At 43.7% G+C, this 19,806-nt stretch overlaps 1 protein-coding gene across 2 annotated transcripts in view; it reads right to left on the bottom strand.

Annotated features, from left to right (window-relative positions):
• Positions 1-19,806, bottom strand: part of PCDH15 (protocadherin related 15) — a 1,613,120-nt gene that overhangs the window by 429,133 nt on the left and 1,164,181 nt on the right. For both annotated transcript variants that reach the window (XM_090057186.1, XM_090057185.1), the window contains one exon: positions 12,436-12,642. In XM_090057186.1, coding sequence (XP_089913312.1) covers positions 12,436-12,642 — 207 coding nt within the window. The remainder of the gene's footprint in view (positions 1-12,435; positions 12,643-19,806) is intronic.

The following is a 19,806-nucleotide window of genomic DNA, read 5'->3' as shown; positions in this document are numbered from 1 at the left end:
ATATTAGCTTCATGGCTAACAGAATCTTATAGGCCATTTCAGACTATTTCAGGATTCTAATTAATTCTCCAGCCAACACTAACTTACTCTTCCACACTCTTGGGATTCCAGCTGTTATCTAGTGCAGGGCTGGCAACCCAGGAGTGGTGTGCTGAACTAACAGATCTAGACTTAATGGTGGGGCACCACTTCTGACCCACCACCAATTTGCCAACAACCTTCTGGCTTCATAGGGAAGATGCACATGCTTGACAGGCTGGATATGACCCATGAACTGCAAACTGACAACCTTTTACCAACCCCTGATCGGCCCTTGACTAATGCTAGAGCATTAGTTTGGGACTTAAGAGTTGAATGAGAGGCTGCTAAGTGAGAGAGACAAGTCACTTCAGCTAGCTCTGCTTCAGTTTCCTCAGCTGTAAATTATGAATGATGATTAGTATTAATACAAGGATCAACATCATAGATCAGAAATATTTTTAAGTCATTTAGTCTATTTCACTGCATATATTCTCCAAGGGTTTTACCTGCCCACTTTAAAAGTACATTGGTTGTTGCAATTAGGGTATGAAAAGGATATAAAATAGGGGCCTTAACAATTGCTAATACATTAATGACCTCTGTTTCTACTCAGTGTGTATGTACTTTAACAATGCTTATAGTAACGGAATGTGAATTTCTGTGTCACAATATAAAATTAATTCTTTCAAAACTCCTTCTTCATTAACCAAGCTGCCAGCTAAATTCTGACTGCTGAATTCATCGAATAGTTCTTGATTTTTATATCCAGTTTATATTTGCTGACTGAAAAAAAGAGCATGTTTGACTCGCTGTCAGGCCCATACCAGGCCTAGCCCGAAGAGGCCTCTGGGAGGAGGCCAACCTGACACCCTGAACGAGGGGTCATTTTCACGGAACCCAGATGCTATGACCTAATGCATCTGCACAAGAAAAAGGGAACTGCCCTAAACTGACCCTCTGGCCTGGAAAGTCCTGGGGCTAGCAGGATGCTAAGACATCAATTCTAAATTTGAAAAATAACTGCTTGCAAAAATGGGATAATGGCTTGGCTCTGATCCCAGAAAAGGCAGTGAAGCTAAAAGTGAACTCCCCCCCTGGGGAAAACAACAGGGAGAGGAAAGGTACTTAAGATGAGAAGAGTCGGGTCCCAGGTTGGAACTGCTTTGGGGAGGACAAGGCTGAGGACCCGATAAAGGAGGCAGTTTCGCCACCCTAGACACAGGGTGGGGTTCCCGAAACCTATCAGGTAATAACAGGGGATAGGGTGTGGAATGCCTTCCTTCAGCCTGACGCGCTTGCAGCTCAAAGGCTTGTTATAATATTTTCTCTGTGGGTTATTGATTTTTTCCATTGCAATAAAGAGTGACTTTTGGGGTTTACCTGGTGTGTGACTTGTGGGTTACTCACCTACCCCTGTTGGGAAGGGAGGGGGCCCCTAATACTTGCTAACTGAACAGAATATGCTCAGAAGACAGTGAGGAGAATAAAATATGAAATCCTACATATGACCCTGGAGGTCATTATTCTGACTATAGCCTTATTTTTTGAAAATTTCAGTTGAACACAAATACAATAATTCCTAACCACTTAACATCTTGCATGTTATCTCTGCTAAATTTTCTGCCAATAACTCAATATGGTTAGCAGATAAACAAAAAAACATGCACAATAGCATAAAACCATTCAACATGCAATTAAGAACCACTCCAAGCATGCAGAACACAAGGTATGTGTATGCTTTATGTTCTACTGTTCAGATGAATTATCGGTTAACTATCAAATAAGTAAAAATGTCATTTTTTGTAACAATGACAACTTATTTTGGATTAGGTTATGTATCTTCTGAATATACAAAGCAAATCTAACATATCCTAGGTGGAACTCCATTGATTTAAATGGGCTCTCACCATATGTGAATTGGGCCTAATATATTGAAAATGTTCTCTGAAGCCTTCTCTAAACAAATGACAGTCCCAGTCTCTCATCTTTAGTGATACAGAAAGAAGGAAAGAGGGAAATTAACCACACAGTTTCAACCAAACTAAAAAACCAATACCTACAGGAATATCACCCATTTTAACCTACAAGATAAACAAACATAATATAAAAATGAATAAACACACACACAAAGCTAACAATGGACATTATATGAGTGGGCATCTACAAAAAAAATGTTAAAATTTAATACAATTGGCTGAGCTGCTCACAAGAGCATTCATAGTTTAGCATGAGTTGACTTGCAGAAAGCTTGGAAGCAGCAGGGCTTTTTATTTAGTCTTTAAAATTAACTTTTAAAGCAATACCAATGAAATAGTTAAAAAGATATTTATATCTATAGCATAGATTTAGGCAATTTACTAATTTAGAGTGTCACAGAAGCATGAAGATAGTATAGTAATATTAACTTTGCCAGAACCCATCAATGGAGGTATACTCTTACTTAAAGCAACCATTATATACATAAATAATTAGGGTTTTTTAGTTAGCAACTCAAGGTATAGCACATTTGTATTTTGCCTAGATATACCATCCAACCGTATTTGTGTTTATTCTTAAGATATTAATATATCCTCTTCTTTCAGTATTCATCACCGAAGTACCTTTAGGCAAAACAACTTTTTTTTGAACTTCCCAGGAGAATTTCAGACATATGAGGGTTGATTTTCTGGTATTTCCCTAGGCTTGACTAACTTTTGATATAGTAACAGCCAAATGTACAAAAATCATTCTAGTTGAAAAACACAAACTAAATTCTCATCCCTAACAGAACTGAAAAAGCCTTTGAATGCAAGTATTTTCAATTTTATGCCCAGGCTTATGCATATGTATATAAGCATAATACTATATAAGATATGTTCTATAATACTATATAGGAAATAAATACTGACATGATGTCAATTATGCGGCTTGTAATCCAAAAAGTCTGACATGGAAAGCTTACATGTTAAGGAGACAGTATACACAATATCTGTAAATTTAAGCATAGTTTTAAATAATAAGGACAAGGAGAAAATGTTAGATAATTGTTATTTCCTACCAGCAAGTTAAAGGCAATTAAAAAAAAAAAAAAGATTTAACCCAGCTGACAAGACAATAATGCTGTAGCTATTTGTATAGTTTGCTCCAATCCTGACAACCACAGTATCCTAATTCAGAGCTCTACCATGGAAACAAAGAATGAGAAACTGAGAGGGTTGAAGGATTTGTATAAACCAGTGGTTCCCAACCTCAGGTCATGATACAAATGAGGGTCACAGGGGCAATGCCGGCAGCACTGCACGCAAAGGATGAGCCATGCCACATGCCAGGAGCTCCCCCACCCCTGCCCCCAGGCTGCCACCGCTGCACTCTACTCCCAGCAGCTGGTCATGGCAAATAAAGGTTGGGAACCACTGATATAAAAAATCATCATATTATACCATTTAAATTCCTCATCTAAGTTTCAATTTACTCAGGTCTCTAGGTATTCATGTGGATTAATTTAATTTATGAAATTTAAACAAACTGCTTAATAATAGCAACATTTAGCAGTGCTACTGTAAACCTTCTGAAACATTTAGAAGTGGATGATTTTAACTGTTACTGTGTTGAAATTTACCATGTGAAGGTACTTAATGGTGCAGACAGAAGTGCAGCTCCCAGCTATAACTCAGAACAATTTCTGAAAAGAGTTCTGAGTTATAACATTACCCAAGGCCAAACAGAAGCTCATCATTCCTTCCTAGTGGTAGAAGAATCTAGCTGCCTGCTGGGAGCCTGCAACCAGGTTCCCCTAGCAATGGCCAGTCTCTCTGCCAGTACCCGCTGTTTTCAGAATGGGAAGGGGGAAAGGCAGCAGAGGGAGCTTGTTCTTGTGGCTCCCCAGCTGGTGCGGGCAGGTGAATGGGAGCCCCTCCACCTCAAGGCAGGGCTCCAATACACACATTGGACCCTGCAGTGGGGAATGAAACCCCCCGACTGAACTGACGCTTGGGTGAATTACCTGAAGATTGTAAGAGGGCTAGTGTGGTGCCCATCTTCAGGAAAGGGAGGAAAGAAGACCCAGGACACTACAGGCCAACCAGTTTGACCTCAATCCCTGGAAAGATTTTGGAATAAAATATCAAAGAAGGCATTCTTGACAGGCTAACAGAAGGCAGCATTCTGAGGTATAGTCAGCATGGGTTTCTTGCGAGTAGGGATTCCTTGACAATCTCATTTCCTTCTATGACAAAGTGACGTATCATCTAGACAATAGGGAAGAGATTAATATCATTGTCACGGATGGCCCCGCGAGCGGCCGTGAGCTCGCGAGCGCCCCTTTGCCGTGCCAAATAGGGTGGTCTGACACCCTCTACTCGCCCGCCACGTCTTAGATCTTATTGGTTCAGTATGGGAGGCTGCCTACTCACACCTAACGGCACCGCAATGGTATCACTACCGCTCCAAAGTGGGGTCCTCTCCCCCAGCCTTATGGGCAAATGCGTGCCTCCAAAACCTCCCCTTTAGCACGCCCCAAGCCTCGCAGCTGTCCCGGGGGACGTTGTCTGGTCCCCTTCCTGTTCTGCGCCCTCTCCGGGCCTCGCCCTCTCTGGGGCCTGTATCGCGCTCACCGCGCTGCGCCCTCTCCGGGCCTCGCCCTCTCTGGGGCCTGTATCGCGCTCACCGCGCTGCGCCCTCTCCGGGCCTCGCCCTCTCTCTGGGGCCTGTCCCGCGCTCTCCGCGCTGCGCCCTCTCCGGGCCTCGCCCTCTCTCTGGGGCCTGTCCCGCGCTCTCCGCGCTGCGCCCTCTCCGGGCCTCTGGTCCCCTTCCTGGGGCCCTGTACCGCGCTCTCCGCGCTGCGCGCCTCACGCGCTTGGGGCTCAGGTGGCCGTAGCCGTGCCTGGCCCCCTGACACTGTGCCCCTACTGGGCACCCGGAGCCCCCAAGCTGCTGGGGAGCCCCGCTGAGGCCTCCTCGCTCCCCTACAGCCTCACCCGGTCCTCCGGTGTAAACTGTAACTCAAAGTCAAGCCCTCTGGCTCCAACCTAAACCGAGGCTCCCCACGCCTATCCGTAACTCCAAGCCCTACCGGGCTCTCAGTCCTACCTGCAGTCAGGGTGATCTTGTTCCCTACATCATCGCAGCCGGTTAGGGTGGCAAGGCTGCTCAGCTCAGCCGCAGAGCTCCTGCTCCTGCGGCAGCCAGAAGGGAACTGCTCCCTAGGCTTTGGCCTAGCTGTTTATAAGGGCCTGGCCCTGCCCCCTCCTGGCCACATGACCGGCCTGGTTGCCCCAGCAACCCCCATCTGTGTTGCTCCAGGCCTCTCCTCTTCCTGGGCATCTCCTTAGGAGCGGGGCGCGGGAGTGCCCCGCGACAATCATATATTTGGACTTCAAAAAAGCCTTTGACCTGGTGTCCCATGATGTCCTCATGGAAAAATTGGGCAACTGTGGCCTTGACTACTCCATGGTTCGATGGCTAGGAAACTGGCTCTGAGATCACACCCAGAGAGTGATAGTAGATGGAACTGAATCAACATGGCACTTGGTGACTAGTTGTGTCCCCCAAGGTTCTGTTCTTGGACATGTATTCTTTAATGTATTCATAAACGATCTGGACGCTGTAGTCAAAAGCAGACTGGCCAAGTTCGCTGATGACACCAAACTTTGGAGAAGAGTCTCCACACTTGAAGACAGGCTGGTGATCCAGGCTGACCTCAATAGGCTTGCATGGTGGGTGGCTGAAAACCTGATGGCATTCAGTATGGAGAAATGCAAGGTGCTCCACCTTGGAAATAAAAACCCGCATCACACTTATAGGCTCAGCAATGATATACTTGCTAGCACCATGGCCAAAAGAGACTTGCGGATCATGACTGGCCACAAGCTGCATATGAGCCACCGGTGCAATACCGCAGCTGGCAAAGCAAACAAAACTCTGGCTTGCATCTACCAATGCATCTCGAGCAAAACCCAGGATGCCATCCTCCCACTGTGTTTGGCCTTGGTGAGGCCACAGCTGGAGTACTGCATCCAATTCTGGGCTCCACAATTTAGGAAGGATGTGGAGAAGCTTGAAAGACTCCAGAGGGCACATGATCATGCACATGATCAGAGGGCATGAGAACAGGCCTTCTGAAAAGAGGCTATGAGCTATGGGACTCCTTAGCCTAGAGAAGTACAGGCACAGGGATGACTTCGTGGCAGCCTGTAAGTGTATAAGGCATGTGCATCAGGATCTGGAGGAACACCTGTTCACCAGAGTACCCCAGGGGATGACAAGGTCCAACAGTCACAAACTCCTGCAAGATTGTTTTAAGCTGGACATGAGGAAAAACTTCTTTACTGTCTGAGCTCCCAAGGCCTGGAACAAATTCCCCCCAGAGGTGGTGCAAGTACCTACTCTGGACACTTTCATGAAACATTTGGCTGTTTATCTTGCTGGGGTACTTTGACCCTTGGGCACGGGGCTGAACCCAGTGATTTTATGAGGTTCTTTGCAGCCCTAATGTCTATGAAATCTGTGAATTCCCTCCACTCCCTTTCCTCCCTCCCATTCTGAAAACAGCAGTGGGCTGGGAGCTTCACAGACACAAGTTGCAAAAAATGCTACATTTTTAAATATCTTTATCTGATACCTCATTCAATGAGGGGTCAGATTTTCACCCGATCAGCCATTTTTGAAGGTGTCTACAGCTGTTCACTTGTGTTTGGTCACAGCTATAGACTGCTTTCTGTGCTCAGATCAAGTGAAAATTGTCACTGCTGTCTGCAACCAAGTATATATGGTTGGGATAACCACTCTGTGCATTGGTATGGAGGAAACTTAATACAAAGACTACCAACACTGATCTGTGGATTTTCAATAAGAAGGGTAAATAAAAAAGTGCTTTTATGACCAAGTAAGAGTAGTCATCATGGGGAAAATAAAAATACATTTGCTCAATAGAAAATAGGTAAATAGTTGATTTGAAGGGTAACAGTATTTTTTTAAAGAAAGGCCTGTAAATCTAGAAAAATAAATTAAAATAAGATATATAGCTATTTAATAAATGCAGAAGGTAAAACTGCATTCTCTACTGCATTCTCTAATTCACTTTTAAGGTAAAGACAAGGTAGTTAGCAGTATCAGTCATCCATTCTAGCTCACTGCTTACCATGAACCCTTGTATGAAGGTGGCAACACTACTTCTGGTTTACTTTCCCACTAGACATGTTTATGCCCTTTGCAGTGATTGAGCCAGGAGTAAACACACTGTTGTATATGTTCCTTTGACCAAGAGCTCCTACTGAGGAAGTTCAACAGGACCGAGGTAAAGGCAACACAATGTGAGTCTGAAGACCTAGGAGAGAAGAAGCTGGTGTTCATTCAGATGACACCAGCCTTCACAGGCTTAGTTGGACCTTTTCCTGAAGATCTACTTGCTTTGAAGCCCTTTCAAGCCCTATGATTCCATGAAAATTCCATTTGCATGTTTTTCCCCTGTCTTGTAAAGCATGATCATCTCTAGCTGCTAAACTGACTTAAGTTATCTAAAGCAGTACCTACACTAGTACTGCACCTCACAAGTTTCAAAAGTGCCTTCAGCCAACAAAGGCAGTCCTCAAGAGAGATAGATCACACTTCTGAAAGAGCCAACTAGGCACCACATGAAGATTTGCTGAATTACAAAAAGAAAATCCCCATAAATTGACACCATTAGTTATGACATATCACCCTTCCCTGGAACCTACATGGAAAATCCTCAAGTAATTACAATCCATACTAGAAGAAGACCCAATTCTTAAAGAGATCTTTCCAGAACCCCGCTTCCTAGCCTTTAAACAAACACCAAACCTTGCTAATCTCATCACCAGAAGCAAACTCCCTATGACCCCAACCACACCAGTGGATCCAGATCATACCAGGACAAGGAATGTAAAACCTACCAAAATATTTCCACCACCCCTACAATAACTACACCCCACGACCGAACCATCACCATTCCTAGATCTTACACCTGTACCTCCAGAAATGTAACAAATGTCATCGAGTGCACCAGATACTTTGATGGATAGTATGTAGGAGAAACCAAACAACAACTGCGCACCAGAATGAATGCACACTGATAATCTATCAAAGCCGAAATTCCCAACTACCTGTGGGGGCACACTTCTCACAGGATAATCACTTCCTCTCTGATCCCTCAGTTCTAATCCTAAAAGGGAACTTACAAAACACTTTTGTAGACAAGCCTACAAACTTCACTTCATAAATATACTGGATACAAGAACAATCATGTACTCATTTTAGACTTTGGATTTATGACACATTACAACCTGCCTGACATCTGATTCACTAAGTACCTTCCTGACCTCACCTCTTATATTCTTTTTCTCCACCTTTTCTCTCCTCCCTTACTTTTCTGCCCTTTGTCTTCCTAACTTCCAATTATTTCCTTTTGCACAGACAGTCTCTTTTTCTATCTTGTGTTACTATCACTGTAGTGTCTCCCTTTGGCCTTTTCCCCCCCGCTTTCTTTCCCCTCCCTTCCCTGCTTTACCTTTTGTCTAATTTTTACCTATTTACATTCTCACTTACATCCTGCCACACTTTTAGCTTCTCTTATTCCTTGGAGTCCCAGAACAGCAGAGATTCTCTATGCCTTAAGAAGGGTGACTGCACCTGAAAACTTGCTAAGCACTTTTTCTCAGCTAGAAAACAGTTGGTCTAATAAAAGATTCCATATCTACTAGAAGAACCATGCCTGCCTACACTAGAGAACTGACCTATTTGAAACTAACCCAGTTTCAGCATATATTTCAGCCCATCCACACTAGCCATGCTGAATAACTTTAGGAACACAATGAACCACTTCTCTTTTTAAAAGTATATATTTTAAGTAAAGCAAGACTTATTTATGAATAAACAGAATTGCACTAAACACACGTCTGCCCATCACCATACTGTCTTCCTACTAAGAACAAGCTAATGATCACAAGACCCTACTTAACAGATCAGATCAAATACAATAATGATATTATCACTATTAGTATTAATGAAAGCAATCCAGAAGAATTGCGTTTTGTAAGCAGATCAGAAGGTTGTGAAGTCTCCAGTATTTTTTAATTCATGACTGAGTTAATTCCACACTTTTGCATCAGTCCCTGAACAGACATTCACAAAATGTAAGTACATACCTGCAGTGGCTCAGGCCAGGAGCCAGAAGGTGCTAGAGCAGCTCGGCTACAAGGAAGCTGTGCTGGGAAGGACATGGCCAACCCCAGCAGTATCTTGGAGTGAACTGGCCAAGGAAGGGGTTTAATTCCCCCCTCCCTGTCCCACAGCATGGACCCAAGCCAGGATCTTCTTGGTGAACAGCCCCTTCCTTCTGCTGCAGTGGCAGGACTAGGCCATGGCTAAATGCCAGCTGGCATGAGCCCTGAGGCAGAGGCAGCAGGGAGGGAGGGTTGTCCCCTCTATCCCCACTGCCCCCCATGGGCTGCAGCCAAGGTCTGCCTTCTCCAGCCAACACAGCCACTGCTTGCTCTCTGTATGGGGCTAGCAGTGGCATAAGCCCCCTCTGACAGACACTGGAGTGAGGAATAACCCCTATTCCTGCCCCCCAGCTAAGGGGCTCTGCCAGCCAGCCTCTGGCTGGACCCTCAACTGAGCCACTGGAGCAGCAAGGGGGCAGGGCCCTGACAGTTCATTTTGTCCTGGTGTCCAGGGAGTGCAATCCTCTTATTGGTGGGGGGTGGGGAAGGAAGGGGCTGTGAGTGGAAGCTCAGAGCTGCAGTGGACTGTGCAGGATGAACAGGAGCACCACAGCTTGGAGGGGGGCATAGTCCCCCCAGGCCCTATAAATGCTGCTGCCACTCACCCCCATGTAGTCTGTGACAGCTCTGCCTGCCCCACAGCATGCCTTCCCCAAGACCTGCAGCACAGTCCCCTCACCAGGAAGAGACTCATGCTCTGGGACACCACAACAGGGACTGCAGCCTCCATTAGGATTGCTCCCCACTTGCCATTCCAGGGGAAGGGGCATGGCACAGCCAAAGGTCATCTACCATGGCCCCCTTAGGTAGGTAGGGACAGGGGTTATTTCCCCCACTCTCTCCAGTGCCTGGTGGAGAAGATGGTGGTGGGGGGCTTATCCTGCTGCTCACTTCCTGCAGGGAGCGAGTGGCAGTGGCAGCAGTCAGGGCAAGCAGACACTGCTGTGGTCCCCCTGGAGCAGAGGGAGAAATAACTCCCCTGACTGTCCCCTCCCTAAGGGGAATATGCCAGCCAGCCTTTGGGCCTGCCCCTGCTCCTGGAGTGGCAAGTGGGGAGTGACCCTGATGGGGGCTGCAACCCCTGTCACAGTGTCCTAGAGCATGAGCCTCTTCCCAGCAGGGGAAGATGTGGGGTGGGCAGAGCTGCCAGACACTGTGCAGGGATGAGCGGTGATAGTGCTGGTGGAGGTAGGGGGGCTATGTCCCCCTCCAAGTCCCAGTGCTGCCACTCAATCCATGCAGCCCATGACAGCTCTGACCTCCCTACTCATGGTCTGCCAACAAGAAAAGGCTTGCACTTCCTGGACACTAGAAAGGGGCTGCTACCCCATCAGGGCCTTTCCCCCTCATTACTTCAACAGTGGGGTTAGGGCCTGGCCAAAAGTCGGCCAGCAAGCCTCCTTATGTGAAGGGGCATCTGGGGGAGAGGGATTATCCTGCCATTCACCCCACAGAGACAGCAAGTGGTGGCTGTGGTGGTCGGGATGGGCAGACCCCACTGTGGTCCCCTAAGGGCAGTTGGAGGAGAGGGGAGTATAGCCATCCTCCCTGCCCGCTTTGCATCAGGGGTCATGCTGGCTGGTGTTTGGCTGCACCCTGGCCCCATGGCTGCAGCAGCAAGAGGAAGTGTCCAGCAGACTCTGGTTTAGGTCTATGCAGGTGGGACGGGAAGGGGGGAATTTAACGCCCTCCCTGGCCAGTTCATTCCAAGCTACTGTTGGGGTTGTCCATGCCCCTGCTGCTGAAGCAGCCAGCAGAGAAATGTAGGCCTGCACCAGTGGGACGGGGGTGGGGGGCAGACCTCTTCCTTGCCCACTTCCAGGGACCAGCATCTTGGCCAGGTCCCAGCCCCTGCCTGTCCCTCCTCTGGCTAGGGAGCAAAGGGGAGCCCTGTTCTGCTGAAGCAGAGATCACAGCCCAGCCCAGAAAGCATGCTGGGATGCTGGGGGATTCTGGTTAAATTTGAATCAGGAAGGGGTCTGGGACAGAAGTTGCATAATCCAGTTTGAGCTCAATCAGTTAAGTCTGATACTACACCCAACCAGGTTTATCCCAAACAGATTTCAGCCATTTTGAATCTGGTTCATGTGCACTGAAATTATGTTCCGTTACAGGTTTAAACCAATTTCTGATAACTTAAACTGGTTTATGTTTAACTTCTGTCCCTAGTCATGAAGAAAATAAGGAAGAGAAAACAGAAGGGTAGAGGTGAGATGGGAGAAGTAAAAGAAGGAAATTAAAAAAATAATAATGCATTGCCACAATTGCTTAAATGAAAGTAGGTAAGGTAGACTATTAACTTTTTGTAGGGTTTGTTGTTGTTTTTTTGGGGGGAGGGGAGTAGTGTTTCATAGCAACTTTATAGAAAAGTTAATTTATGTTAGCAATGTTTTGCTTCACTGGGTGTTGCAGCAGTTACTTACATTAGCAGTGAATTTGATTGGAAGGATTCATCTTAGTAAAACACAAGACCAGAATTTGTAACTGCCTTATTCAAGTTACAGTGTAGTCAAGCTAATCATATCCGTCCATTACCAAATTATGCTCATTATTTTCAGTGCTGGGCTATCAGTGCTGGGCTATATGTCAAATAATGTCCTATTAATATTTGAATTTACAGAAAAAAAAAAAGATTTTTGTGTGCCTTTTCTGTATTCATTTTCTGTATGCATGATAATAAATTAATGAGAAGCAGTGTTTATATCTGTAGCGAAATTTAAGTAAATAGTAATGAATAGTAGTTGAAAAATCAGTTTTCAATTAAAACTATTTTGCACTGCAAACCTGACAACATTGAGACAGTTATGAAATGCAAGTAATAGCATGAAACTCCTACATCATAAAAGCCTAAATAAACAAAAATAAGATGAACGAGCACAGCTGAAATTTCAGACACAGACAACTTGTAGTATAACGCTGCTGAAGAAAGTGGAGGCCAATTCATTTGAAAAATGATTGAGCAGATAATTTCAAATACAAAACAAAAAAATAAAATACTACTGTAATTCAAAATCATTGACAAAATCATTTATTCCAAACATTTGAATAAAATCAAACTTTGTTCAGCTTAAATGATATAGTGTGTACACAGCTAAATTAATCTTAATTCAAAGTTTAAGTCAGAATACTATACATTTTCAAAAGACTGAGTCTAAGCCTATATAAAAACTGGCCCAATAAAGGAAAGAAAACACACCTCTTCTATGTCGTTATCCAAAACAATGATTTGTAATGGAGACGTCAGGTTCTTGTTGTCAGAGACTGTTGTACCCACTGGAGAGGACTCCAGGATATAGCCTTCATACACAGATTCTGTGAAGTAAGGCTTCTGATTGTTCTCATCAAGGACTTCAATATGCAAATTGGCAAAAGCTGGAAGAGGATGACCATTATCTTGTTCTGCCTAAAAAAAGATAAATCTGATTTGCCATGGATTCTCTTCAGTATATCAGACACCTCAGCCCAAGTTAGTTAGTATTGGTTTACTTTCAAGGATTGCCAACTCTTCACATAAATAACTAGTACCCATTATTTCACTGTGTAAACTGCTTATTTTGAAACATTAAACGGATAAGATAAAAATAAAATGAAACAAAGAATTAATTAGCAAAATAGAAACAGGAAGTTCAATCATGGACTGACTATTTTAACTACAAACAAACTCAGGAGTTGTACAATATTGGATGGCATTACATAAATATCAGTAAAATCTGGGAGGGGAAAGGAGGAAAAGGAGGGAGCCTAAATTAATCCTTTTGGCTTCTGATTTCATTCCAGGAACATTATGAGTATCAGGTATTTGCTCTTTAAAGTTTAAGTCTTGGAAGTAAATGAAGGAACTAGAGGACTCTTATTTGACCATAGGTACAGTCAAGTGAAATTAAAAGGGAACTTGTGAATCAAACTAGCTAAAGAAGTTCACTTAGACCAGATACAGGCATTACACTTTTACTGGTATAAGTAACTGGAAACTGATCTATACCAGTAACAGAACACAAGTTTGGCACACAAAACTGGTCTATACCCATATGGAACAGCAATTCAACACACAGACTAATTTCAAAACAGCACAATGCAGTCTAAGATTTGTCTCTCCCCCCCACCCCGAAGCACCCTTGACACCATTTTGAGCTGCGGGAATGCTGATACGTGAGTACCATGACTTGAATTAGAGCAACTCTCTCAGCCACACTAATTAAAAGTGCTGCCCCTCTACCCCTGGACAATGTGTAAAAATACCCTACAGTTTTTAGTAAATTAGAAAAAATACATCTTCAAACAAGACTTTTCTTCAGATAGTCCATTTAAATTCATTTTAGCTTGTTAGCATCTCTTTTGGTGCTCATTTTCTAAATACTGGAGAATTTACTTTTGCGAGGTGCTAGTGTTTACTGAAATACAATTAAGTCATGTGCTTGGAAAGTAATAATATATTCCTTCCAGGCAATTATTTGTGATCATTTCAGAGACTTAAAAAGCTACAAAAAGTACTGAATGCTTTTTTAAAAAAGTACTTGTTGAATGAGGAGTTGCAGAACTCCTGCATTGAGTGTTGAACTTATGACCCCAAAGGCTCAGTGACTTGTGTTTGAGTATGTGTGCACACGCAGTCAACCCTGTTATGTAATCCACTTGTCATGGGAAAAATTACCAGTCTTGGGTATGGTACCAAATACTTACCTGAGGTAACTGACTCCCTGGATTGGTCAGTGGGGCGATGGGTGTGCCATTGACCCCCTTACTGTCTGTGTGATTGGTTTAATGGAAGATTGCCAGGAGTGGAGCGCACTACCCCTGAAGAGAAGAGTTGTCACTTGGAACTGCGGAAGGTGTATGTGTGACTGGAAGTGAGCTTGAGGTCCTGGGAGGATGAGAGAAAGTGCGCATGCAGAGCAGTGTGGGCCAGGGTGGCTAATGGGCATCGTGACCCACTGTGTGCGTGTACATCCAAGGTGAGTGATGGAGATCGTGAAAGAGTGGGCGGCCAATCTTTTCTCTCTCTACTGTTATGTTGTGTGTGTGTGTGCTGAGAGATGCTGTTGTGTATATTGTGGTATTAAGCTGTAGTGTGCCTGTGACAGCTAGCAACACTGTTGCTGTCACAAGTCTGACAGCAAAGCTGTTTTGCTTCCATCTTGTGTATGTAGATTTGCAGAATCCATTGTATATAATTGTAATTGTACTGTTATTATTCGTACTCACCTGTCGATTTTATATTTCCTCTTTGAGACTGCTTAATATAGTCTAGTTGGTGAACTATTCACCTGGGTCTTTGGTGGTCTTTGGTAATGAATTAATATTCAGTCAACTAGAGGTAGGCTGTAAGTTTACGTCTGGTGTTGTAATAGGCCCCCACCAATTAAAGAGAGCAAGTAAAGTCTTGCTCTTAGCATACCTACATAAAGTCATTTGCACCTTTATATCTGAAGGACAGAAATAAAAGATGAAATTAATCAAATAATTAATCATTATGAATAATTTACTTAGCTCTCAGTTTATAGTACTCCATGTAAAATTGGGTTTAGAATGATTTTTGTTTAGGTGAATGTAGCTTTTACACTGACCGTTTGCCTCAGGGAACTGAGTCAGTGGTGATGATTTACAATACCCAAGTATTAGAGGCTGTTTCCAAGACTTGTTTCTGGCTCCTGATTCAGCTTAACTGCACTTTGGCTTCTCCATTCTTTTTACCTTGATCATAAATAATTGGTTTATAGTTCGAAAGGCTTTTGTGAAGTATAATTGCCCATGTTTGCCTTTGGAAAAAGGGAATTCAATATGAAAATAGTGTTTACAATTACTCATTTTCTTCCTGCTTGCCTTCCTCTTTTGTTTTCTGTTTTAAGGAAGAGTCATCTGAACTCAGAAGTATTGTGATATGACAATACCTCCCCTGTGGCATAATACTGAGAGGCAGAACTTACTCGTTCATGTTCCATGCCACACTTCTTCTGATTTAGGAGGTACTGCATATCAGTATGGCAGTCCCTAGCATTGTACTGGAATGATTTAAACATACCTGTAGGTGATAAAATCACAGAAAGAAAAGGAATATTTAAAGCATTCCATCTGGACTGTAATTTGGCTAAAAGTAATTATAAATATAAAATCAGAAAAAGTGTGATTACACTGTAGATAATGAATACATTGGAATCAATGCACAGAATCAGTAGTTTGGTGGGAACCATTTAGGTGACCATAATGTATATTCTTCATACGTTTCCTGATATCCCACCTACATCATTTCTTTAAAGGTTTCATGTGTAGTTTTTTACACTTCATGCTTTCATCTAAAGAGATGCAAGCCCATGAAAAACACATTTGTTCCAGATTTTCAGTGCTATGTTAACAGTAAACCTGAAAACAATGTACTTATCTTTAGATCACCCTGTTATGACCTCTTCCGAACTCTGTATGACTAATTATTTGTTACTTCTTACATTATCATGCCTTACCTCTTTCTGCATGGGAAATATGGGAATAAAAACTACAAATCTCATTTTTTTTAAGATACAGTTTGGAACGAATGGTAGATACTATATTTCTTTCAGGAAAAATAAGACACTGGTATTTAGGCATCTATCAGTTCTTGGTTCCATTTTGTTTACTTTGTATTAGTGATTTGATATTCAGTACAATGGATTCTTAGTTTTGGTTTTATTCATCATTGCCACAGATTAAAAAATATTAAAGTACAACTCACCTGTGATCTTGAATGACTACAGAAGAATTGGATTTTTCCTTAGGAGTGCTTCATTAATACTAATAGTAAGTGGTCTCATCAGCCAATTAAAAATTGACATTGATGAAACTCATATAGTGTTCAACACTCTTCAGTAAAAGAGTAGTTTATAATGAGGATAGCTTAAGGATTTAAAAGAAAACTACATGAAGCTATAATTCAAGCCTGTATCTGTAGCAAAACCCCCAGTTGCTCTTGTTTTTTATTTCAAAATACATTCCCTCTGTTTCCCTTAACCATTTCTGACTTTTTCTCTCTCTCTCTATTCCCGATAGATAAGTATCAGTGAGATAACACATAGGATAAGCTTCAGCATTTTATTTTGGTAGCAAGTTGTATTTGTTTTGGGCTTTTTTTCCTCTTTTTCAAATAAGTGCCCTGTTATGGATATCCACTGTTTTATATTGTATAATTATTACGTTTATATTGATGTTTACTGTTCTATATTACTGTTTTACTGATACTATATGATTTAGGCCTACATATGTAAGTTAGCATAAGTCCCGTTAAGTTTCCATTTTGGTTGTCAGGTCTCCATCTTGTGTCCCCTTCCCAAGCATAGACTATTGTAACTCTGTTGTAACTGTGTGACTCATACCTACCCCTCTTATGTAACTTCGTTCCTGAATGAGTGGGGACAAATGAGGGTGCTTGAGAGATAATAGCAGCAGGTCTAAAAATAGCTCCCTCTGAATGACTGCACCACCAACTCCACAACCCTACATCGACCTGCATTGACTCTCCCTGACTCAAGAGTTGAAAGACAAAGACTGCTGCAGATCCCACCCAAGCCACCATTGCAGACACCTGAAACTGCATGTCCTGACCTGGAATACACAGTCTCAGTGCACCAGGGGCTGGCCCTTGCCTGGGCAGGTCCCCTGCCACTGGGGTCACAGAAGGTCTGTCCCTATAAAAGGGAGCAGTGAAGACAGACCCAGTGTGGATGCCATCTTCACCTGGACCAGACTTGCTCCACATCGTGCTGCCTATCAACCTAAAGGCCCTGCTGGCAACCCCACCCTCTGGACAACACCTGCTGGACAAAGATCCCAAATGGCCATCGAGGACCCCCCTTCCAGCCTGGATAGGTTGCTATCACCCCCACTCTCTCTTAAACCAAGGACTTGGACTCTGTTTCTCTTCCCTACCTGGACTCCAACCCTTCTACTGGGTCTCTTTATCCTGCTATTATTATGAGAGAGTGAGTGAGTGAGTGAGTGTGTGTGTGTGTGTACCAATAACTTCATGGGGCTGTGTAGTAGGTTGTCTGTTCAATAAACCTGTTATTTTGAAACCTCGAGTTGCGTTTTTGTCTGTTTCCTGACTGTTTCCCCCTTGCCACCACTTATCTGCCCCGATCTCCCAGCTGTCTGCCTCAGTTTCCAGCCCCAAGCTCCCAGCTGTCTGCTTCAGTTTCCAGCCCCAAGCTCCCAGGTTTCTTCCTCTCTTTCTTTCCTGGCTGTCTCTTCCTTGTCACTGGGCTTTTTCCTTGCACCAGTGACCTCAAGTAACCCTGGGGCCACTTGAGCTTATATAACCCTAGCTCCCCTCCAGTTTGCCAGTTCTAATCCTGGCCCCAGCAACTTTCACTCTTGGCACTTTCACTGTCTCATTTTAACCCTCATCCATCTCCCTCCTTCCCCTCCTTCTGGACATCTTTGACCCTTAATTCCCCCTCCCATAGTCACCAAGCACCGTAGGTATCCCAAGTACCCTGAGCACATGCACTCCCCCCTCACACCACCCAAGTTAGGAACTCACCTGTGTGCATGTGTAGGTGGGTGGTTTGTGTGTGAACTGGTGAATATACATATATGGCATCATGTGTGTGATATACGAATTAGTTATCCATGTATGTGTATTGGGTGGGTGGGTATTGACAATTGATTTTTGTCAAACTTTTGGTGTGTATAGTGTATAGGTGCTTGAATTGGTGATAGGTGTTTGTGTACCTAGGCTGGTAATTTTGGATGTGTATGTGCCTGAGTTGGTAGTGTGTGTGTGCATGCCTGGTGGGGGTGTATACACCTACAGTGTGTGGAGAGTGCCTAATTGATTTGTGTGTGTGAGTATGTGCAAGTGTATCACACCCTCCCATCTAACAGCACAATATTCAGATCCTGAGAGTTGACCTGGCCCCACAGGACAACACATCAGGGTCATGAAAAAACATTCAGGGGGCAAAAAGGACAAACTAATGAAACCTCTGTTATCAACACAGATGTTTAGATTAAAATACATTGGGCTGATGTTCTTACATTACTACAAACAACAATTTTAATAGCAATGTACATTCCTTTAAACTATTGGCAAAGTCATGAATTTTAGTCCAAGCACTGTGTGTGTGTGTGAACTCAAATGGCAAATTCAGTCGGTGTGAGCAGCCACATGGTCATGGTCATCTTGGTGGGCCTGTGAGGAGTTCTTCTTCATGCAGCAGCACCTTTAGTTATAAGGGTAATACTGCTTTGAGCAGGTTGAGTCAGCCTTCGATGCCAGTGGAACTGGCACCTATGACACCAACGTGGGTGAAGGAGGTTCTTAGAACCTTCCCACATGGTGTCCAATAGGGATCTGTTGAGATGGCTATAATGCTGCTAACGGTTGAACAAGTTACAGCCATTGGCAAGCTGATCAGGCCCCTTAAGAGGGAGACTGTGATCAGTTGGTTGACAGAACTGGCAATTCTCAGTGAGAGTGCCAGATATGCAGTTGTGGACTTGCCTGATATCTTACAAAAAAGCATGGGAAGCAGTGATTTTTCAGCTGTGGATGTCAAGAACCATAGGGGTCAGCATGCTGGGAGTCATCAGAGATGAGGTCCTAAAGCTTTTCCCAGATGAACCCGCTATGGTGCTGTTCCACAAGGACTGGCAGGTCAGTGGGAAGAGACTGACATTGAGTATAAGAAGTTGCTGTTTGTAGCCTCAGGCTTGTCTAGGCAGAGGGACACCCACTTTGAGTTTAACATGCCAGCATTCAAGCAGGTGTTGATTTGGGGCTTTAGTCCAAAACTTCAGACATATCTAGGTGGAAGTGTGATAGATGCCACCTTAGATGAGATATCGTGACCAGTCTGTAGTCATTTACAGTGACTCAGACTGGGTGGTAAGGCAGTCTGGAGGCCAGTCTGGAGGCATCAAGACTTCAAGTCAGGGGATTGAAAACCTGTAAAGTATTCTACTTTTCTTAAGCATGTTTGCTTCCTGTAAGAAAAGATCAGAACCTGTAGCAGTGGTTAAAGTAAAGGCACACCAGAGGTATAAAACCTTGGAAGGCTTCTTGAATGAGAAGGCAGACATAGGTGCCAAGGAAGAAGTCAGGATGAGACTAGATGGGTCAGGCCAGAAATGGTAGAGCTTGACCCTGTGTCTAAGGTCATGCCATCTGAGCCTGGTGCAGTGGATTTAGTTCGGTTACTGCATCAGGATTTAGAATTGAATAAAGTGGATCAATCTGGTAAGGACAGATACTGGTGTGTATGGCAGGAGCTATCAGGCCTTATACTTGCTAGGAAAGGAGAAAAGCCATCGGTATGGGTAGTGCCACAACAACTACAAACAGATGTCATTTTGTTAGCACATGATCAAGGCCATTTTAGTACTGAAAAGACAATCTGATGATAAGAGTAATTTGGATGGTGGCCATTGTTCAGGGAGGATGTGTCAGTCTTTGTCAACAATTGCTTGCCTTGTGCAACCAATAATCTGAATCAGATCACCCAAAAAGGTCCTCTGAGGTGTCAGCAGATGAAGAGACTGGTTACATCTACAGATTGAATACATTGGTCCATTACCTCGTACAAGAAGAGGTAATTTCTAT

The sequence above is a fragment of the Crocodylus siamensis genome, chromosome 7, assembly GCF_052110815.1.
Source record: "Crocodylus siamensis isolate JL-2025a chromosome 7, ASM5211081v1, whole genome shotgun sequence".
Classification (NCBI taxonomy): domain Eukaryota; kingdom Metazoa; phylum Chordata; order Crocodylia; family Crocodylidae; genus Crocodylus; species Crocodylus siamensis.
The sequence above is the reverse complement of the archived record's forward strand: the minus strand, read 5'-3'. Positions and strand labels throughout refer to the sequence as shown.